Raw genomic sequence first — 23,867 nt, 5'->3', positions numbered from 1 at the left:
TGGCGTGATGAGACTTTTTAATAAATTTGGTCTTTTTCATTAGGCCAGGAGTTTTAGTTCACCCATTAAATAATAATAAATAATAGCAAACTGACAGTTACCTATCAATTATAAAACAGTATTTCTAGGTATAACTTAACTGACACTATTCTACAGAACTAATACTTAAAAAAATCAATAATTTCATCGCGATCTGGCACCTTATGTTGGATATGTTGAGGACAGCCACTAGATGCCGTTAATTGTATGGAATTGTAATTGTATTATTAGAACCATATGGATCCAAAATTCTGAAGAAAAAAAACAAAAAATGAAATTTTTCTTTGAGATAAAGATCAAAGAGATTGCTAGGTTCTATTCTCTTTCGGGGATCGTAGTATTGATTGGCATTTTCCTAATAAAATAATTTAGTTAGATACAAAACCAAACAGCACTAGTAAATACTGGCCGTCACTACCGTCAGTACCGTACTGTCACGCTGTCACGTGTCCCCTGTCAACAGAGTCAATAAATGGTGCTAGTCAAAGTGAATCAGTTCAATTAACAATAACAAATAGTTTTTTTTTCGATCGGTGTGCGGAACGTGGTGGCTGTGAAATTTTTGCTTTCCTGTTTATTCGCCCGTTTTCGAGAAATCTTATTAAGTCCGAGCTGGTGTGTTTCCTATTATTAACCTGGTGAGTCCAATTTGTTAATTTATTTGCTTTCTATCAGCAACACGCTTATTCCGCTACTATACCCAACTGTAGCCTACACACTCTAGCTTAGAGCTTTTGCATACATTCCGCATAGGGGGGCCCTCGGGCCCCCCCCCCCTAGCAGCTTTAATCATCCGTCTCAACAAATACCTGCCTCTCCCATGGAGATTCCTAATTTAGAAGATCTTCTCCCAAATGAAGAAAAAAACACACAAAGACTTGGACATTCCTGAGGCAGAATTACTTCTCAAGACTGCAAACTGGATCAGTAACTCTAATTCCATTCTCAGACAAGACATATCTTTAATCCATAAACTTAGATCAATAATTTACAAAATCTCAGCATATGAAGAAGATGCATTTCCTACTTTTTTGGTTATTGCTCAACATAAGGACCAAACAAGAAATATCCATCCCATGAATCTGGCTAAATTACTATTTCAAAATAATGTGAAAGATTTGAAAGAGGTGCAACCTAAAGGATGTAATAAAGTGGGCATATCCTTCAAGACACCTTTTGGTGCTAATAACTTCATAAAAAGTAACCCTATGGCAAAGGAAAACTATAATGCATACATTCCCCAGTTAATGTAGAGGTATAATAAGAAATGTGGGAGACACTATCACTGAGAAAGACCTGATACATTATGGAATTGGTACCAGAGGCTCAAAGTCAATCAAAATTGTGGATGCAACTAGATTCAACAGGCGAATTGCAGAGAATGGTGTTACGAGAATAGTTCCCAGCAACACTTTTCTGTTACAATTTGCAGGTAAGAATCTACCTGTAGAAATTGAACTATTTAATACCAAGTCTAAATTTTTATTTCTATAATATTGTGTGTTAAATGTTATAAGTATGGGCATCACAAAAATCAATGCAAAAACAAGGAAGCATGTCAAGACTGCTTAAAAGTACACTCCAAAGTACACCAGGAAAATGAGACTTGTGATAGAGTTAACAACTCAGCCCCCAAAAACTGTCCTAATTGTGACGAACCAACAAGCAGAAATTGTAAAGAATACATTCGTCAACACAATTTCAACAAGGCTATTGCAGAATATAACATAAGTTTATTTGATGCTAACAAACTATTCCCACGGAACAACAAAGACAACTCAAATTCCCAAATCCTACTTCAGGATTTTCCCAACACACTCCAGGCAGCCTTGAACGCCTCATTTTTAGCCTCACAAACTAATTCTCAGGATAGAATTTGCGCAAGTTTTAATTTCATCCACTAACCTTAATTAAAAAAAAATAAAATCCTAACAACAATAAAAATAACAATTATATTAGTCTTCAAAATTTACTACATTTTCATAAATAACTTAATATATTCATAATTGGAAATTTTATAAAATTTACTTTTTACAAAATTATTTTTGCTCTGTTTTTCTCTTTTTTAATTTAATAATTTTCCTTTCAGCATAATCTTTAGACAAGCTTTGTAACTATATATAGGGTCTTGACTTTGGGTTTTTTCTTTGTCTGATTACTTTAGTAAGTTTGGATTGGTCTTTGTTTCTTCTGCTTACTCTTTTCTCATGGCTTATAGTTGTTTGAAACTCATCCATTGGAATATATGGAGTCTGGTTTCCAACCGGGACTCTCTGGTTACGCTAATGCGAAATAATAGCCCAGACTTGGTCTCATTAAATGAGACCTGGTTGCAAGCTAAACATAACGTTTCATTTTCTGGTTAACACGTGATTAGACAAGACAATCCAAACGGTCCAGGTGGCATTGCCATTATTATTCCATTTAAGATCATTAATCATAATTTGAATACTAATCAAAACGTACAGGTTTTAATTATAGAGCTTAAAGAAGTTATAGTTTAATTCAGATATGTTCACATAAAAAGCTGATTTTTTTGGGAGATTTAAATGCTCAACACCCTCTGTGGGGCTCTGGTTCTTCCAACAGGAATGGAATAGTATTGTTTGATTTCATTTCGGATTCTAATTTAATATGTGCGAATAACGGTAAACCAACTAGATTAACGGCGCCGGATCAGCATAAAAGTGTTCCTGACATTGTATTGATTTCCTCTGCTCTTGTTGACAATTTTTTTTTTACATCTTGTGTACTTACAGTGGCATGAGTGATCATTTTCCAATAGGATGCAGTTTGCAAACGGTCATTGATCATACACAGTCAAGAGCAAACTCTTGTGTGCAGTTTGCTACCAAAAAAGCAGATTGGCCGGTTTTTTCAGACTTGATTCTTGAGGATTTTGCCAAAAACAAGATTATCAGTTACGAAACTTTGGAAAACTCAATTCTTAAGTCAGCGGAGGTTCCAATTCCTAAATTTAGGAATGCAAAGAGAATTGAGAAATCCATGGTGGGACAATGATTGCTCGGAAGCAATCAAAAGTAAGAAAACTGCATTAAAACAATATCTCAATGCGCCCTCGTTAGACAATTATGTTAATTTCAGGAAAGTAAGGGCTCATACTAGGAAAATATTAAGAGAGAAAAAACGAACTAACTTTCAGTCTTTTTGTGAGAATTTTAATCCTTTGACTAGTATTGATAGGGTGTGGAAGTGTATCAGAAGATTTAAAAGTTCTTTTAGTCCAATTTTGCCTGTCCCCACTCTGGGGGCGGCCATTCCAGAACAGTTGTTAGCATCCTTAGATCACCCATTTTGGCCCAGTTTACAAGATGACGCTCCGAGAAATACAGAGAAATCAGATCCCATTCGTTTCCATGAATTATGGTCCGTTATCAGTAAAAAGAAATATTCGACCCCTGGAAGGGACTTGGTCACTTTCGGCATGATTAAAAACATCCCACTCCACTGAACCAAGGTTTGACTATTAAATTGAAATTTTTCCCTAAGTAACTAAAATTTCGCTTTCAATTTACCTTAATTGCCTTTGCTACCTTTTGTCTCATGCTCAAACCAATTTCACGTGTAGCAATATGCAAAACGTTCTTAGTAATTACACCTTTCTTTACTAATTCCTCATAAACCAATTGGTAATTTTCTCCATTTTTATACTTCCTGGTATCAAAATACCGATTGATGTTTTGTGTTGGAAAATTTCCAGTAGAAGTTTTACTTCTTTGTCCAGCCAAACATTTCTGGTAGTCATGATAAGGTAAAATGTAATTATTGCTTACTTTATTAATAACAACAATTAATGAGATTAGAAACAATTCAAATGATAAAACGAAAAATTTTTGGTTATGCTCTCTAACTTATAGAAGTGAAAAATGACATTTACACGTTGACATTACACAATTGTGATGTATTTTCTCGATTTCAAAATTCTGCTATTTCAATCCCGAAAAATCGGCGAATCGACCTTGAAGTGAAATAAGATTGAAACCGAATTGAAAACGGGTTTACAAGGCAAAGTTTTTAATTTGCATGGAAACGTAGTAATTGTCAAATATCAGTTATCCTCTGTTATGCGACGTTACCAGACGCTTTTTTTTTTAGGTATTTATATTTAATACTCCAACTGAATTTTATTGTTTTTATTCATCAAAATATATTTGATAGCCTAAATATCCGATTAGTATTGGTGGCAAAGCTTGTTCTTACCAATTGTAACTAATTGTACTGCAATGTTAATTGTACAACTCATTATCTAACAGCTATTTAAGTCTATATTTGACAACATCCTAGTAAGGTAATTGTGGTTCCTCCAACAAATCATTGTACATTTTTGGATTTTCAAACGATTCAAAAGAATGAGAAAACGGCTTCGTTTGCGCACTACGATGATTGTTTTGGCTGTTTACTTTACTCCACTTTTTCTCCTTTCGCAAGGTCTCCAGTTGACGATTCAACTCTGACTAGGTTATTGAGTGGTCTGGATTATCATAACGGTTCCCGTACTTGGGTGTACAGATTCTTATTTGGCGCACTCGTGCATATTCTCGTGACACTTGTTTTACCGCTTCAAACTCCCAGATGTAGGCAAAGGCACCATGACATCTGGCGATGGATCAAGTCGTCGTAGTTTTTGTAGTGGCCTTCATCTAGATTCTGGAAAACCTTCAGAGCTTCTTTTGTAAGTGATAAAGGCGGTGGCTTTGTCACTTGATGTCCAGTTATTCGCCCTCATCAGCAGCAGCCTCGAACTGCTTCTTGTAAATCTGCCATTAGGTCTTATCATCGTAAACTGGAGGTTTAATGTTGGAACAAGCATTTGAACTGGCAACTAGAGTTGGCTTCACTTCAGTGACATTTCTTGTAGTTTATCAACTTCCCTCTGGAAGTTCTGCACAGTTTCCTCGACTGACTCTTCTTATTCGCTTTTCGACTTTTTCTTCCAAATTTCTCATCCGGTATTCCATTTCGCTTTTCAGTTCACCAATCACACAATTTAACTGGTCCTTTATTTGTCCTTTTATATCGTCTAGCTTACGATCTTAGATGGCTTGCATTTCTTCCAACTTCACCTCAAACTGATCTTGACTCACTTGGGTTGCTTTTATTTCTTCCAACTTGCTGTCCTGGTTTGATTTCATTTCCTCTAGTTTGCTGTCCTGACTTACTTACTTTGGCTGGTTTTCATTTCAGCTTGACTTACTTTTAATTCCTTCTTCATTTCCATTACATAGCTGTTTCACTGCCTCCTCCATTTTCGATTTTTGTAGTCGTGTACTTACAGGCATTAAATCAGAGTCCACTTCTTGAAGGTTGGTTGGATTCTTCTTTCTTGAAGTCTTCCTGGATCTCCAATCCTACTTCTGACACCAAATGTACCGTTTTTCCTCTAAAAACACCACGAATACTTTTATCATACATTGTATATTCGACTTGGTTTACAAACAACAGTGACAACTACTGTCTAATCTCCAACTGACAACTACTCTTAACAATCACAACAATTAACTACCGGTCATAGCTCAGCTGTTTATAGAGGGTGTCCGGAAAATACGTGTACAACGTTTGACGACAGACTCCTGACGTCAAAATATGTCGATCTAAGCCGACTTAGTATATCCAAAATTGTCTCGTTTAGCCGGTAGAGGGCGTCAAAAATTTGTAAAAATATTGGTTTTTTACTAAATTACGTGAAAACCTGCTAATGGATTTTAATGAATTTTAGTATGTAGACTAATACTATAAAATGACGTTTTCTAGTAGTATAGTCACCGGCTGTAAATAAGTGGAAGTGTTATAAAAGTGATATAATACGTCAACATTTCTCCTCATTTTTTATATGAACGGCGTTATGACAACCCAGATATTTTTGTCGAGTGACCGGAAGTATTTTGAAGCTATTTTACCTCTTTAATATTTCCCGGTGGATGAGCTGTTTCGCCAGAAAAAAAAATTTACAATTACCTGCATACATCAAAGTAGGTATAATAAAGTTGAAATTATTTATTGTAAGAAACTAAGTAAACCAAAAACATTACTTAAGCAAATGTGTAAAATTACCGCCATCTTGCTGAATACACTTATCAGTACTCTTTAAGAAATGAAATTGTACCCAATATTTTTACAAATTTTTGACGCCCTCTACCGGCTAAACGAGACAATTTTGGATATAACTAAGTGGGCTTAGATCGACATATTTTGACGTCAGGAGTCTTGTCGTCAAACGTTGTACACGTATTTTCCGGACACCCTGTATAAGCTTCTATAGAATCGAGGGAATTCGGGAATAAATAAAACTAAAAAAAAAAACATAAACAAATAAAAATAAAGCACACAAATTTAATTCTGCAATGTTTATACATACTAGTTCTAATCGTATTATTTCATATTTGAGGTAAAGGAATTACGATTTGGTTGTGATTTACAAAAAATGGAGTGATATTCGGTCCTGTTTGTCCGGTTCTAATAATCGTGGACTTTCCCTGGAATATTTACCTAAAAACTTACAGAACACACCACAAAGTTAATATTGCAGATAAGTTTTTGAATGAGTAGTAACGAAAGTACCTACTTTAAGATATGATTATGTCAGTATTTTTAATTTGGTCATTTTTAAACCATTAGAAAGTTGGGCTACCAAATGGTGTATAAAATAAAAAAACTCTATATTTTGCAAAATTAACCTGAAACCATAAAGTGAAACTGGCGAATTAATTAGGAGTATAAATATTGAACATACTTTATTTAATTTCAGATCTGAAGACTATATAAAACTGACAATGATGAATAACAACTTAGAAGAACCTGGTGTAGTTCTAGACCGACTGCATTTATCCGAAAGCACTGAGACTACCTCGAAAACTACCTCCGAAGGGATAGATTTGCCACCGTTTACCAATAAGGATTATTGTCATAAAAACGACAAACATAGTGTAAATGCACTAGGTAATATACAACGAATGAGACAACATGGACAGGTACTTACTACTACTACTTGCTATTATTTTCTTCAATTATTAAAAAAACTTACATTGGAGACCGCGTTTAGCGGTAATAAATGTTGTAAAAATGTGGTTAGAAAAGTGAACAGAATTCTAAATGACCACTTTTCATTTGAATAACTTTTTTCGTCTAGGAATTAAAAATAAGAAAATGGTTTTAGTGGCTCACCTTTAAGGTGCTCTAACTCCGCTAGGGTCACTTTTTTACTACAGTTTATATGACACTTTGGAGTTTATTTTTAATGTACTTTCCACTCTCAAACTATCCTACAATCAATTTGAACCACCCTGTTTATTTAAAAAGGGCCAGAAAACAATCCCAGACAATTATCGTGGCTTCTAAACATCATCCTCAAAGCCTTCACTAGGACTTTGTTAGAGGAAATAAACAAAACTATACCAATTCGCGAAAAACTGCAAGGTTTTCGAAAAAACAGATCTACCATTGATGCTGTCTTCATTGGGAAGCAAATAACAGAAAAATCTTTAGAGTTCAATAAACCAGCGTATATGTGCTTTGTCGACATGACTAAAGCTTTCGACCGGGTGCGATTGGCAGACATCATTTGAAATAATGCGAAAAAAGGAAGTGAACCAGATATTAATAAAACTAATATACTATTTATATTCAACATGATTATGGACAAAATTGTCGGAGATTTACCTAAAAGAGCCGGATACAAAATAGGGAACAACTTACTTCAATGTTGTCTGCTACGCAGATGATGCGGTGCTCATTGCGAATTCTGAAGTGGGGGTGATTAAATAGGCCACATGACACCCGACACAAAGAAACACGACCACAAACCGACGATTCCCTGACAAAAATCGCAAACCAATCACGTGACTATGGTACCTGATAACTTATCAGGTCGCTCAACCACATTAACAATAAAATGTGCACAAAGTGCAAACGGAGATTAAGTGATCGGAATCGGCTTGCCAGTGTAACTAGGCCCATGGACATTAAAAGTGCAAACTAAACGAGTTGCGGACGAAAACTGTATTTCGTAGGTAACAACGTAAACAGAATGGAAGACAACAGTCTTGTAAAAATCGTAAAAACTAATAATCCTTTCGGAAAACGAACCCAAGGCAGACCTCCAAAACGCTGGTAAGAGTGCTGGACATCAACGTCCGAAGAGGCATAATAAGATTAGCTTACCCATTTGAACACCCATATTAGAAAGAAAGAAGAAGAGGAACAAAAAACGGCGGCATTTGTCGACACTTCAAAGCAGTGATCTTATTGGTATTATATTCTTACACTGTGGTTTGGTTTTTGCGACACGGTCCACTTTGCCCATCTTTCATCTGGCAGCCTTTCCACATGGCCACTCCAGTACCTTTTGCGTGTTCTAGTCCATCTTACCACATCCTGTATTATTTTCTAGTTCTTTTCTAATATCCTCGCTTCTTATTCTACTTGTGATAGTGACACTTTTTGTTGTTGATGTCTTAGGTCTGGTTTTTATGGCGTACGTTAAAATAGGTCTTACGCCTGTTTTGTAAATCCTCAGCTTTTTGTACTCATAATTTTATTTTGTCATATGATATCTTTCAGGTATCCGTTGACTTTATCGCTATGAGGATTGCATCATCTGCATAGCATAACACTTAAATGGTGCAATTGCCTATGCCATATTTAGCGTTCACTTTTTTAATATTTTTAATGATGTTGAACAGGGTAGGACTAAGGTTATCCCTTTGTTTGTTGTTGGTTCGTATTGATTTGCACTTCCTCAGACAGTCCATCGTTCGTTTTTATTCTTGTTCTACTTTTGCTGTTCAGTTCTTGTATAATTCTTTGTTACCGGTAATCGATGTTTTCCTGGTCTATAATCTTTATCTTAATTACGCCATCTAGTCGGACCGTGTCGAATGCCTTAGTTAAATCCACATCACAGACAAAAAGAGGATCGTTAAATTTTATCTATATATATTTTTGTATCATTTGGCGTAATATGAATATTGCGTCCACCGCTGATCTATTGAATCTGAATTCTTGCTGTTCTTCTGATATTGGCACCTTCCCCATTATCCTATTAGCGAGATAATTTTAGTAAATAGCTTAAGGACCGAGGTCAGTAGCGTTTTGAGTGAGATCTCCAAGGTTCTACTATGTATAGTTTCACAAGGAACAGCCATTTGCACCGCTTATAGACCCATTTATTCAGACTTCACCTCTGTGAATTTTCTTAATACATGCAATATTTCTATAAAATTACAAGTTTAGCCAAAATGGTAACAAATAGACATGTGGTTATGTTATTAAAGTTGCACTTATTTTTTTTTATCTAAAATAACATAATATAGACACGCAATACACACAGTTTTTGTTTTAGTTATGTGATGTAATATTAAAAATAGGAACAGAAAAGTTCAGCGCACACAAAGTAGTGTTGGCTTCAGTTAGCCCTTATTTTTTCGCCATGTTCAACGGTAAGCACTTTTTTAAATCATTCAATAGGTGCCTTGTTTAAGTTGTTTCATAATTATAGGAGAGATGAAAGAACAATCCCAAAGTGAAATAACCATGGTTGATATGGACGCTACAGCTATGGATTTACTCTTAGATTACGCATACACTGGCCAGATTACTATAACTGTCGATAATGCCCAGGTAATTAAGAAATTTTATGTTTGAACAATTTATGATTGTGTTTCTATTACTTAGCTAGCAAATACATAAACATGCACCTACTTTATTTCCTCGCGGGTATAAAGTTACCTAACATAGACCTATTTACAGTATGGCTATATTAATAATAATTTGTCATTGCAATTTCTTGATTTTGTAATTAGTAGTAACAGTACAGTGTTAATCACAGTAAAGAAGTGGTCTAAGATTGTTGAGATAAGATTTTGTATTCACCATGGACATTACCAGATGTTTATGCCCTCAGGCGACTTGACCATTGGGCCAGTAAAATCGTCGTCCTCAGGTCATAAATATCCACCTATTTATGCCTTTGGTGTATAAATAGTTATTCTGGGGATCAAATGTTAAATTAGTAAAGTCTTTTATAGATACTATTACCAGCAAGTAGCCTGCTTCAAATGGAAGACGTTAGAGAAGCTTGCTGTACATTTTTTTTAAGGCAGTTGCATCCCTCAAACTGCCTCGGAATAAGAAGTTTTGCAGGTATGTTAATGAATAGTTGGTAAATAGTAATTAAGATACCAATAGCATTATAAGGACAATAATGAATGAGGTCGATTGATTTTTTAAATTATTTGAATAACTTTCAAGAAAATAACGAAAACAATATTTAATATTTTCAGATACATATTCCTGCAAGGATTTGCACCATCAATCGCACTTATACGTCTTACAAAACTTTCAACAAGTTATAGCAACTGAAGAGTTTCTGTCACTTCCGTTTGAAGAAGTTAGTTTTAAAGTATTTTGTTTAAAGCAAAATCGATATTTTAAGTATTCTACATCAACAGGTTAACGAGTTAGTTTCAAACAGCCAGTTGAATGTAATTTCAGAAGAAGACGTATTTACTGCAGTTTTGAATTGGGTCAAACACAATTTAATAGAAAGAGAGAAGTATATTTCTAAAGTTCGTATACTGTTTTAGTCTTGTAATAACAATAACATGCAATTTAATTACAGTTGTTTAATCACGTGAGGCTGCCTTTACTAACCAGGGAGTTTCTTATGACGAGAGTGGACACAGAAAAATTGATAAGGGACAATCACGAGTGCCGGGAATTACTGTTCGAGACTATGCGGTACCAACTGGCGCCAGAAAGACAGTGTGAAATTTGGAAAAAAAACCAAACCCAAACTATGGAAAGGAAACCACTAGGAGCTGATCCTTATGTATTTGCTATAGGTAATACTTTTATTTTTTTTGGTGTACCTTTCACACTTGCACTAAAACAACCTTATACCTAAGCAATTCTGTTGAGTCGAATAGTTTTCATCATAAAGGTAACAATATTCACTATACGACCAAGGTTTCTTGTTTTGAAAGTTTACAATGTTTTCTGTACCTTTATTGGTATGGGTTATATTGTACTGTTTTTCACACAAAACACCGCTTGTTACTTTTAACTCGCATTGTATATTTCGTTTGTTTACAAACAATACTGACAACTGTTGTCTAACCTCGAACTGACATCTGTTAACAATCACAACAACTAACTGACTACTGACTGACTCTCCACCGGTCCTAGCCCAGCTGTTTATATAGGTTTCCATGGATTCGAGGAAATTCGGGAATTCGGGAATATTCATGAAATTGACGATGATGTGTATCCAATATTTTCTGTGTCCGGACTGCTTCACTTTGTAAAACCACTCCTCTGCACGGTGATTCAGTTTTTCCTTCCTGGCAAGGTCTTGCCTCCTTGACTCTGGGCAAGTAATTTCCTTGCAATGTAACCTTTCTTGTTGTCTGTTCGACCATCTTCACACTAAACTCGTTTCGCTTAGTCTTGATGACGCTATTCTCCAAATCCAAATGAAATGTATGTTGCCGCATAAGATCCAGTCTCATCAGTACATTATCGGTTAGGTTGGCTATGAGAACCAAATGATTGAATTCATGCTGTCCAAACCAAACTGGATTTTAGCTTCATGGATTCCAAATACAGACCTTGTATCACCCCCGGCTGTTTCCAATATAAACTTTGCTCCGGTATCACTAATTCTGCAATGCTTCACTATGTCTGGTCTTACTATGGTGAAAAATGTTCCAGTGTCGACAACCATTTGATAATTTCTTTCGCAAACCTTGCCATTCACTACTAAGCTGCTATTGTTCTGCTGAAGACGAGCTACCTTAATAACTGAAGAAGAATGATTATTTTCAGTCAGCTTTTGCTTCGGATAAATATTGGCTAGGCTTTTTCTTCCATAATTCACCATTCCTTTTGGTTTGGGGCACTGATGTTGCTTATGTCCTTCTTCACCGCAATTCCAGCATCGCAAGAATCGTGCAAACGACTTCCTTTGGCAATTTTGATAGTTTTGCCTTCTCATTCCCCATCTTTCCTGGCTCTCTATTCTTCTCGGTTTAGGGCATTGAGGTCGAATGTGCCCTTTCTCTCAACAGTTCCAGCATTCAAAAGAGCGAGAATATGGATGCGTTTGCTCACTACGATTGTTTTGCCTATTTACTTTACTCCACATTTTCATTAGCTCCTTTCGTAAGGTCGTTTCATTAGTCGGGTTTTCAATCCACGATTCCAGTCTGATTGGGTTCTTGAACGACCTGGGCTTGAATATCGATTCCTGTGCTCTGGTGTTCGGCTTCTTACTTGGCGCACTTGTGCATGTCGTTGTGAAACTTGCATTACTGCCTCAAACTCCAAAGCGTAGACAAGGGCATCATGTAATGTTTTGCACCTGGCTAGTTTTAAAGCTTGCTCAGTATCACGATCTTTTACGTCTCTTACAAACGCTCCTACTGCTAAACGCTCTCTTATGTCCTGGGATGCAGAGCGATAAGCCAGGTAAACTAAACGGGCAATAAAAAAACAACTATCATTTCTGGCATCCAGTTGACTATACTGGAATGAATGTTTTGTTCTTTGGTTATCAAGCCCTATAGCCTCTTTGATGAGCCGTAATACGGCGAAACCGGTCAGAGGATTGGGATTGATGAACAAAAAACAAAACCTCACCATTTTCAACCAATCAGATCGGTGTTTACCGAATGATGCGGCATTAATGGTGCTGTTCCTAAATTTGGGAACGCCATCTGTACTTTCTAACTCATAGAGTTGAGTACAGATGTCACCAGATGTTGCACAACAACTATCATAAACGGGCAATGTCAGCTTCGTACTGCTGCAAGGTTTCTTGGCTTCTCTGGCTTCTGCTCGACAACTGTGCCTCGTAAACTTGCTCCAGGTGCTTGTTTCCTACCTAATAATTAAGTGCTGGCTCAAGTCTTCGTAATTCCTATAACGGCTTTCATCCAAGATTTGCAAAACCTTCAGGGCTTCATCTCTGAGCGATAAAACTAAGGCGGTGGCTTTGTCACTCGATGTCCAGTTGTTTGCCTCTGCGGCAGCCTCTAACTGCTTCTTGTAAATCTGCCACGAGGTCTTACCATCGTAAATTGGGGGTTTGATGTTGGAACAAGCATTCGTTCTGGCGACTAAGGACTTTTCTTGCAGTTTGTGAACGTTCCTTCGTAAATCCTGGACAGTCTCTTCCACTCCCCTATTCTCCCAGTAAATTCCTCAATGGTATGGGTTACTTTTCTTTCGAAGTTTTTCATTTCGCTCCTCATTTCATTAAAACACAATCTAACTGGTCCTTGATTTGAGTTTTTATGTCATTGAATTTCGCTTCAAACTGATATTAATTTATCTGGCTTGCTTTAATTTCCTTCAACTTTCCTCCAAAAGCTGTTTTACTGCATCTTCCAACTTCGCACTTTGTAGTCGGGTACTTACAGGCATTCAACAGGGTACTTCTCGCTGATTCGTCTGTTTCTCCTGGTCTCGGGCTCTTCGTTCTTCTTCCTGGATCTTCTAATCCCACCTCTGACACCAAATGTACCGTTTCTCACACAAAACACCACTTGTTACTTTTAACTCGCACTGTATATTTCCGAACAATACTGACAACTGCTGTCTAATCTCGAACTGACATCTCTTAACAATCACAACACCTAAATCAGTCAAAATCATCAGCTTGATGTTTCTCTAATAGCGTGCTAATTGTTCTTCCGGGTTATTAAAATTTAACAGCCATTGTAGTGCCGCATAGTTCTATCTGATTATTATTGATTTTTTACATCTCTTTTACAATTGAAAAATCTCTCCCAATGACTTGCTGTAATAGCTAATGACCACTTCTTGACCGTTTTGAAACTAGGAAAAGCTGAACGGTTTCTATACTATACTGGGAAGCAGTGAAAAAGTTCCTTTTTGAGACTGATAATAAGCCAAAATAAAAGTACTTTTATAATTCTGTGAAAGCTTGTTAACAATCTGGTGACTAAGAAAATTGGCTATTTTTGTTCGTTAGTCGATGATGTGTCCGTCGATGTAGGTCTAGTAATCTAGGAAAACTTCAGACATCCCCTTTAGTCTTGGGTATAGGTCATTTCTTTATAGATTCAACTTTCGTCGGGTCAGCTTCCACCACCCCATTTGAAGAAACGATATATCCGAGGAAGTAGACTTTTTCTTGGGAGAATAAGCATTTGTTTGGGTGCAGTTGTAATGAGCTTTTCTGAGTATCGAGATAATCCCCTCCACCTTCGGTGTCGTGCTCTTTCGCCAAAAAAATAAGAAAATGACCGAATGCGGTTTGCAAAGATAACAAGTTTGAACGCAGAATTATCACTTCATTTTTAAGCACGAATGTAATTTTGGGGAATATTTCCCGATTAAAGAAAATGTTTTGGTTTTTGCTTCAACTATAGATTGCTCAATGGAGCTCAATGAGCAAGTTCCAAACCGTTCATTAATTGTTGTTGACATCGCGTTTGACATTGTTTGGTTATAAAAAGTCAAAAAACTGCGCAAGGACAACAATTAGTGTACTAGCAATAGGCTTTACAACAATGCAGTCGTTATAGATACGTACAGGGTGATTGATTGAATTTTGACCACCCCCTTAACTTTCTTAATTTTGATTTTAGCAAAAAACGTTAAATACAAAACCAGTAGATATTTAGGTCTACTTTATTTTTAGATAAACAGTTATTATACAGGGTGTCCCAAATTTGAGTAATAAACCAAACTTATGTTTTTTTAAATACGATGACCAACTTTTTATCCGATATTTGAATTCTACGTCAAGTTCTAGGCCTAATTGATGTAAACTGTCTGTATCGATCTTCAACTGTTTCCGCAGTAGCGTCGTTGATTGGTTGAATTTTGACCACCCCCTTAACTTCTTTAATTTTGATTTTAGCAAAAAACGTTAAATACAAAACTAGAAGATATTTAGGTCTACTTTATTCTTAGATAAACAGTTATTATACAGGGTGTCCCAAATTTTAGTAACGAACCAAACTTATGTTTTTTTAAACACAATGACCAACTTTTTGTCCGATATTTGCATTCTACGTCAAATTTTAGGAATTGATGTAAAATTTCTGTATCGATATTCAACTGTTTCCGCAGCATCTGTTACTTTAACAATGTTTCCTCGACTATGTGATTAAAGTTTAATTTAGTTACTCAAATTTGGGGCAGCCTGTATAATAACTGTTTATATAAGAGTAAATAAGAGGTAAATATCTATAACTGTTGCTACAACTAGTTTTTTTACTAAAATCAAAAATACGGAAGTTAAGGGGGTGGTTAAAATTCAATCAATCAAAGGACTCTGCTGCGAAAACATTTGAATATCGATACAGACATTTTACATCAATTAGGCCTAGAACTTGACGTAGAATTCAAATATCGGATAAAAAGTTGGTCATCGTATTTAAAAAAACATAAGTTTGGTTTATTACTCAAATTTGGGACACCCTGAATAATAACTGTTTATCTAAAAATAAAGTAGACCTAAATATCTACTGGTTTTATATTTAACGTTTTTTGCTAAAATCAAAATTAAGAAAGTTAAGGGGGTGGTCAAAATTCAATCAATCACCCTGTACAGTGCAATTATCGAAATGCAATTATCACTTTAGAATGCAATTATCGGGGGTAATTGCACAAGTGCATAAAAATTACCGATAATTTTGCATGAAAACTTGTTATCTCTTAACTGCATGAGTTTATTTTCATATTTTTTTGGCGAAAGAGCCCGACACCAAAGGTGGAGGGCTTTTTTAGAAAAAAATATGAAAATGACCGAATGCAGTTTGCAAAGATAACAAGTTTGAACGCAGAATTATCAGGTCATTTTTAAGGCACGAATGTAATTTTGGGGAATATTTCCCGAATAAAGAAAATGTTTTGGTTTTGCTGCAACTATAGATTGCTCAATGGAGCCCAATGAACAAGTTCCAAACCGTTCATTAATTATTGTTGACATCGCGTTTGACATTGTTTGGTTATAAAAAGTCAAAAAACTGCGCAAAGACAACAATTAGTATACTAGCAATAGGCTCTACAACAATGCAGTCGTTATAGATACGTACAGTGCAATTATCGAAATGCAATTATCACTTTAGAATGCAATTATCGCTGTCATTCTGGTGAAAATGCACTGCTCATATGGGACATTTAACACATGAGGGAAATATTCGGGGGCAATACCACAAGAGCTCAGATTTAGCCGGATAATTTTTGTGCTTGTCTTAGAACACTTTCTTTTTGGTGTAACATCACGAGACCTGTTGTAACTAAATCACGAGAGCGCAGCTCGAGTGATTTTGCCAAACAGGTCGAGTTTTGTACCATAAAGAAAGTATGAGAAGACAAGCGGAAAAATTATCCTGTTCAAAATCTGAGCTCGAATGGTATTTGATAAGACAATTCCATGAATATAATCAATAACATAATAAGACTGTGACTTCCTTGTACTGGCAGAAATACATTTTTCTGGTTTTTTTGATTTTCTGCAGTAGAACTCTATCCGAAGCGAGCCATAACCAAAACAATACGAACAAAAATCAAAATTGACAGTGCCAGCAAAAATCCTAAGGTGATAAAAAGGTGATTTTTTTATCCGCTAGCAAACTCTCTTCCTTCTTTATTAGCCGATAGCAAACCGTGTTTTGATGACGTATATATGGCATTTTTTGTACATGAGTGGAATTGTCGCTGTCATTCTGGTGAAAATGCACTGCTCCTATGGGACATTTAACACAAGAGGGAAATATTCAATAAAATGATCGCCAATTTCCTGTTGAAATAAAAGGGAAATGTAATTGAACAAATCCTTGTGCCGAATTTGTTATTTGAAATTTATAAAACACATTTCAATGCAAGGCACATTTATTAAGAGTCGAAAAAGTTCAACTGTTTTTTCAATTTTAAAGGTGGTGTTGGGTGCAAACGGGGCTCCAAATTAACATACATTTCGGAGTGTGAAGTTTATAATCCCAAAACTAATTGTTGGAATCGTATAGCACCAATGCAATCGGGAAGATGTTCTCCAGGAGTGACTAGTTTAAAACAACGTTTATATGTGATTGGAGGGTAAGTACCAATTAAGTACACAGTTGTATTTTCCAAGCAAACTTTACAGGGTGATCCAAATAGCCGTGCACGCGACTGTTTCTCGGCAACTATACGTAGAAGAATAAAATCTGTTTAGTTCCAAGCGCTAAGACTCATGATTTTTACTAAAATGAATCAGAAAACTGAAAATTTAAATGGACTGGTATAGTAAAAATACCAACGTAATTGCCTGTCCTCGACGAAAAATTTTGCTATTTAACTTTTTTTTCGATATCTTCTTATAAAGGGGTCCAAAGTTTATAAGAAGATTTTGGGGCATTTTGCCCCAAGCAGCGGACGCGCTCGAAAATTCGAGTTAACTCAGGGTCAGGCGTTTTCCTATATACAGGATGTTACAAATTCGATGCATTACCATTGCTATCTCAGAAACTATAATTGATAAAGCTTTAGTTAAATGGAGGCAGTACTTTATTGCTAAATAATTTGGTAAAAAAAAAAATTTCGCATAGGTTGCATACAACATTATTTATTAAATCAACTTGTTTGATGACAACAGCAGAGCAAATACAGGGTTAACCACCCAAACCATTCATTAAAAGTATATTAGGATCCAATATTAATAGAAATTTGAAATTATGGAATTAAATGAAATTTGATGAGTGCTATGTTTTAAAAACATTTTCATTTTTCTGTCACTTTCGGTTTGACCGGAAGTTGATGCAAAATGCTTATTTCAATCGGAACACTCTGTATATTATTGTATTTCTGAATAGTCCTGTCGATTTCAATTTTTTTTTATGTATCATAACCTATATCTAAATACAATGGTTTTCGAGATATTGACGTTTGAAAAATGACATTTTTACGTTTTCAAGTGTCTTAACTTCTAACCAGAATGAGATAGAGCAAAATGGCTTGCATGTTGTTATGTTAACTTTTTGAGATCTATCATTTGGTAATATTTTTAATTTTAACATGTGTCAATTATGTCAGTAAGAAAATTGATTTTTTTACAGGTGTAAACATTACATTATTGACTAAGGGCCGGTACTTTCAACTCCGAATAAATTTATTTTTAGGATAATTTCTATAGAAATGACGGAATTGACCAATAGCAGCGTCTGATTTCACAGTTTCCATAGATATTATCCTTAGAATAAAGTTACTCTGAACTGAAAGTACTGGGCCTAAATAAGATTATTATACATGATGGTCCATTTTTAAGTGCCAATAATTCACCATTCGATAGCTCATCAAACAATAAGTTGTCATGCATTGTGTCATTTCCTTGAAAAATGCTTTTTAAGGAAGATATAGCCCTTCAAAGCTTAGTTAAAAATTCAGTTTTTTTGGTATAACTGTCAGACAAAGGAACAAGTACTTATGAAATTAATACTCATTATGTTATGTCATAATCATTTTTCCGTCCGATTTTCTATAACGAATACATTTAAATAAAAAAACAACAACTGTATATTTGATTTCTCAATTAAGAATACACTTTTAATCATCTTTGCAAAGAGAGGCTTTTATTTTAGTAATTTTAATATACCTTTTTCCGCACTTGTGAGGTAATAGTTATTTACCTAACAAAAGCGGGAAGTGACACTTTTCCGGACGCTGATTGCAGTTGACAGAACGACGCGAAGCGGAGTTCGGTCAGCTATCGATTGCGGTCGTTGTTGCCGTCGTCGAAAAAGTACTTTACCGCACTAGAGCGGAAAAGTGCTACTTCTGCCATGAAAAATCGTGCGGCAAAGCACACTTCCGCACGATCGTAGGAAAATAACTAATTATATGTCAACGTGAAGTAGTAGTTCTTTTTTCTCAAAGTGGAGGTGTATGTGTAAAAGTGATGGAAAAGGCTCTATGATCGGCCGTTTTCGAGATATTTAATTTCCTTCAAAGAAAATTTTGGATCATTTCTACTACTTTGCAAGATTGTTCATCGACGACAGGCAACGTTCATCGTATCTTTGTTTTTTCCAGCATTTTCTCGTGGCCTCATTTATTAAACATTTTTTTTCCCAAAGTGCTACTATGTATGTACCTACATATGTTATAGTTTCCGACAAAACAGCTGCTTGTACTGCTTATTGGAACACCCCGTATTTTATTAAAATGCAATATTCAGGAATGATGGAACATCAAGTTTAGCTACAGCTGAATGTTATAATCCATGGACAAACACTTGGACTTCGATAACTTCAATGGGTAAGTTTAGTTTTAATGGGAAATATTCATGTCAGGTATAATTCAAAACATGCAACATTTTCGAAGACGGTTTTAAAATGCCATATTATTACGTATTCAATATGATCTGTATAAAAAAAGTAAGTCGAAAAAAGCAAAACCAGGAATATTTTTTTAGTTTGACATCTTTATTAGGCCCTCTAGAGGTCGTCTTTTACGAAGGTTGACTTTCTATTTCTGAAGACCGTTCGTTAAACGGTTTTTCCTACTCGGGTGCGATAAAGTCCACTTTTCCGCACTCAAATGAGTGCCGAAAAGTGCACTAGGAGTATCTTTCCACACTAGTAAAAATACAAGGTACAGTAAAGGTAAAGGTACTTTTTCCCCCCTTTGCCATTCTCGTGCGGCAATAGTACCACTTTCCGCACTTGTTAGGTAAATAACTATTCCAGATATAGCTGACGTCTTTTTTTGCAACTCAGCTCGCACTTTCTAACTTTGTATCATCTTTAAACCAAACATATTGTATACCGTGTTCATTGATTAGATTCAGTGTGTGATTGCAGGCTCTGGTGGATATAGTTATTATTCTAACAAGTGTAGAAAGTGCATGAGACTTGCCTGCACGCTCAAGACGAGCGTAGTGGCTTTAGTCAAGTGCGGGAAAGAGCCGCATTCTGTGTGGAAAAGCTCTTATTTCCACTCTCAAACGTGTGAAGACAAATAAACTTTACCTACAATTATACCATATCTTATGTTTTGCCTATACATTATGAATAAATAATATTTTCGAACGTGTAGGATATAGTGTTGATAACAGCCTGAGGGCATTATAAGCGGGCGTTATCATAACGCTCTGAAACCTTTTTTAATATTAGCAATGGCATTTTTATTCCTCCATGCAATAAAACTTCGTATTCCCTATGCTAGGATGGTCTCGACTTTTTAGGTAATTACTTCGTTAGTTTTGTTGCATTTTCTTATATATTTTCTAAAATTTTGTCCAGATTTTGCCATTTTCACTAACTGACAGAACTATCAAAGTTACATCATTCAGGTAAAATAAACACTAAACAACTTACCTATAAAGGTATACCTTAGTTTCCAATGCCAGAAATAGTAAATAATTGTTGAATTAGGTGAAAAATAAAACATTGTATGCACCACAGGCGTTAGGGAGAGTATAATCAGGCCGAAACTTTCAGGACATTATGTTCTCTCTAACGACCTTGGTACATAAATAGGTATTTAGGCATCTATTTTATTATTCTACCAAAAAATAATCCAAATATCTGCTTAAGTGATCAAAATTAACACCAAATCCATTAAAATTACTTCTAGGAACCAAACGCTACGGTTTGGGTACTTGTTCCTTTGACGGCTTAATTTACGCTTGCGGAGGGTACGATGGTGTTTCCAAACTCAGTTCAATGGAAAGTTTTGATCCATTGACTGGGATTTGGAACAGTTGTCCTGATATGAACACTCAAAGGAGATATTGCAAAATTGCAGTTCTCGGTAAACTCGTTTTCCTAACATTTCAATTTTATTAGATATTTTATAACAGAATCCTTACAGATAGTTCTCTCTATGCTATTGGTGGGCGTAACAAAGTGGGTGAAAGGTTTGTTTATTTTTCTAAATATTTAGTATTGTTAATTAAAATGTGTTTAATGTAGATATGACCCTCGAGAAGGTAAATGGGATTCAGTGCCTTCAATGTCAACTTCAAGGTATAAGTGTGGAGTAGCGGCTTTAGCTGGCAATTTGTACTGTATAGGAGGTAATTTTCAGTATGCATTAAGATTACCTTTACTATAGCATAGCATAATATTTAACGGACTTAGGATGTGCCAGAGATGATGCTCTAAGTAATGGGGAACGATTGAACCTACGGATGATGAGTTGGGAACCTGTTACGCCAATGCCCATCGCAAGGTACTTACTACATGCACAACTAAATTGCACACTTATTTTAACTTAACCTAATTATATTTCTTTCTATAAGGTACGGGCATGAATTAGTATCATTGAATGGTCGGTTATTGGCTGTTGGAGGTTTTAATAACCGTCGTGAGATCTTAAATTGGGTGGAAGAGTTTGATATTAAAACCAACAAATGGACATTAGCCACATATATGCTTTCCGATAAAGGTACATTAGGAGGAGCAGTCTTGAATTGCGTTAATTTAGAGCACCTCTTGGGACAAACTAGTACCTAGTGAACAATGTGATATGTACACGGCGTTAATTATTTTAACAGATAATTAGGCTAGTTGCTATATTACAAAACCAAAGCTTTAATTTTGCAAAAGATAAACGAAGCAGTGTGTTCCCGTAATATCGTATTTCGGTAGGTTAATAGAGTCCTCTAGTGGAGACAATACAATCTCTGGACTGTAGATTCTAAGCTATTCTCAGTTCTAAATCGAGTACCTATTGTCATATATATATGTGTGTTTGTAAAAAATAAAGCTATACATAGCTTTTACCATCTGTAAAATCATCAATCACATAATTATAATGATATTTATGTTTCACCTATACATTATGAACAAATAATACCTTGAAAACGATGTAGATTATAACAACCTGAGGGCATTATAGGTGAGCGTTATAATAACGCCCGCTTATAACGCTTTAAAACCTTTTTTAATCTTAGCAATGGCATTTTTATTCTTTCATTCCATAAAAACTACGAATTCCCTACCTTAGGATGCTCTTGACTTTTTAGGTAATAAACTTTCGTTAGCTTTTGCTGCAGTTTCTTTTATATTTAAGGCCGAAACTTGTCACTATGTTCTCTCTAACGCCCTTTAGTACATAAATAGCTATAATATCGACTGATAATTATAATGCACTATCGCACATCTGTCTCTCAATATTTTACTTATTAGTTCTTTAGACTAGTGTCAGTTAGATTATACCTTGAAATACTGTTTTATAATTAATAATAATAATAATAATTCATTTATTTCCGCAATTTAACATAAAAAATGTAACTGTCGAAAACGTCAAAAGATAAAAAATATAATTTCAAAAATTAAAATTATGTCTGTCAATCCCCAAAAACTGAAAACCCGCGTTCTAAAAAAATTCCTCCGAGGAAGCAACACTTTTGTAGTAGAAACTTTTTTAATTTAAATTAAAAAACATGAACTTTTGAAATGGAGAACTTTTAATGGTACTTTCGAGGTTATTATAAAACCTGCAGACATTAAAAACCATATTCTATTGATAAAGTGCGGTGCGGTGCAATCCAGGTACCAGCCGACCCTTATATCTAGTGTCATGATTGTGACACAGATGACAATAAAAGTTGGCGTAATATAGAGTCAGAAGCACATCAAGACGGAAATTTTAGTGCGTAACAATTTTTGCGTAATTTATTACAAACAGCCCCATTATGATCGTACCAGAGTAAACAGGAGTCAAAAGTTAATCCCAGCATCTTCGATGTCCTAGAAGAAGTTATAGCACGATCAGAATCCTCAAACATAGTCGCTTTCTCCGACAAGGCTCTGTTATTGGAGAAATAAAGAAAGTGGGGCTTTGCTTATATTGAGTTTTAATTGATTCTTATCGGACCACAACAAAATCTTATTATAAACCAATTCGGTTTTTGCAATAGCGCCTTTAGAGCTCGCATCTAAAATAAGGATATTTGTGTCGTCAGCATATGCCGTAACAAAAACATTCCCAGCGACCCCATTAATAAAACTAAATTATTAATTTACTAAATTATCAATTACTGATCCCTGTGGCACACTTTTAGTTAAAATGGAATATTTGCTTTTCTGGGCATTCACTGAAACGTGTTGTTTCCTATCTTGGAGGTAAGACTGAATCAAATTGAACCCAATTGTACCTCGAAAGCCGTATCTACACAATTTGGCAAGCAAAATACGATGATTTATCACATCAAAAGCACGAGAAAAATCCACGAAAAGAACAATAGCGGACATCCTGCTGTCCAAGGCGTTTGGCTTTGACTCAAGTTTTGAAATCAGCTGTCAAAAGTGACGCTTATTTATTTCTTGTTTCTATGACAACACTTGAATGTTTTTTTTTCTTTATTTTATTTTTAATAATTTTTTACCGTTAATTTATAAATTAGTTCTTTAGTCGTTAGTTATTTAAATGTGTGTGAAAATACTGAAAAACTAATTTGTTATTCGGTCTATATCTGTTACTCATTGCAAGTTCATATTTCAGTTATTTGTAGGAATAACTATAGACATACTTATAATGTAGTAAATGTTTAAAAAGAGACATTTTTTAAAAGTTATATTCAATTATGAGTTCCATTTAAAATACGTAAGTTATGTCAATTATTGAGAAAACGGAAGGCAGTAGCAAAAAAATAAGCACGCCACTGGAATCACATATAAAAAGTGATTTAAGAATGTGTTGGTTGCACTTCGATATTTTAATAAACAAAAAAGTTTTCAAAAAAGACGAAATTCGAAAAACGCCCTCTAGCTCCGCAAACTGCCAAGATATCGAAATACGGTTTTTGCCTTTAATCTTTTTTCAAAAATTGAGCTCTAGACATGCATACTAGT

At 35.3% G+C, this 23,867-nt stretch overlaps 2 protein-coding genes across 2 annotated transcripts; both read left to right on the top strand.

Moving 5' to 3' along the window:
* LOC145726391 (uncharacterized) lies at nt 1-22,351 on the top strand. Its single transcript, XM_081975437.1, has 13 exons — nt 1-677; nt 6,806-7,028; nt 9,398-10,197; nt 10,338-10,444; nt 10,506-10,622; nt 10,676-10,898; nt 16,968-17,127; nt 19,244-19,323; nt 20,644-20,820; nt 20,881-20,926; nt 20,982-21,085; nt 21,150-21,240; nt 21,311-22,351. The coding sequence occupies exons 3-13, from the start codon at nt 10,113-10,115 to the stop codon at nt 21,522-21,524; spliced, it is 1,404 nt and encodes a 467-aa protein (XP_081831563.1). The 5' UTR covers nt 1-677; nt 6,806-7,028; nt 9,398-10,112; the 3' UTR covers nt 21,525-22,351.
* On the top strand, nt 1,518-2,788 carry LOC145726066 (uncharacterized; the record flags this gene model as incomplete). The annotated part of the gene is made up of 1 exon (XM_081975009.1): nt 1,518-2,788. A coding segment is annotated over one exon (426 nt), but the record flags the coding sequence as incomplete, so codon positions are not given.
* Nucleotides 22,352-23,867: the final 1,516 nt, after the last annotated feature.

The sequence above is a fragment of the Ips typographus genome, linkage group LG3 (genome assembly GCF_016097725.1).
Source record: "Ips typographus isolate SLU linkage group LG3, UJ_Ityp_2.0, whole genome shotgun sequence".
In the NCBI taxonomy this organism is placed as follows: Eukaryota; Metazoa; Arthropoda; class Insecta; order Coleoptera; family Curculionidae; genus Ips; species Ips typographus.
This window is presented reverse-complemented; position numbering and strand designations above follow the sequence as displayed.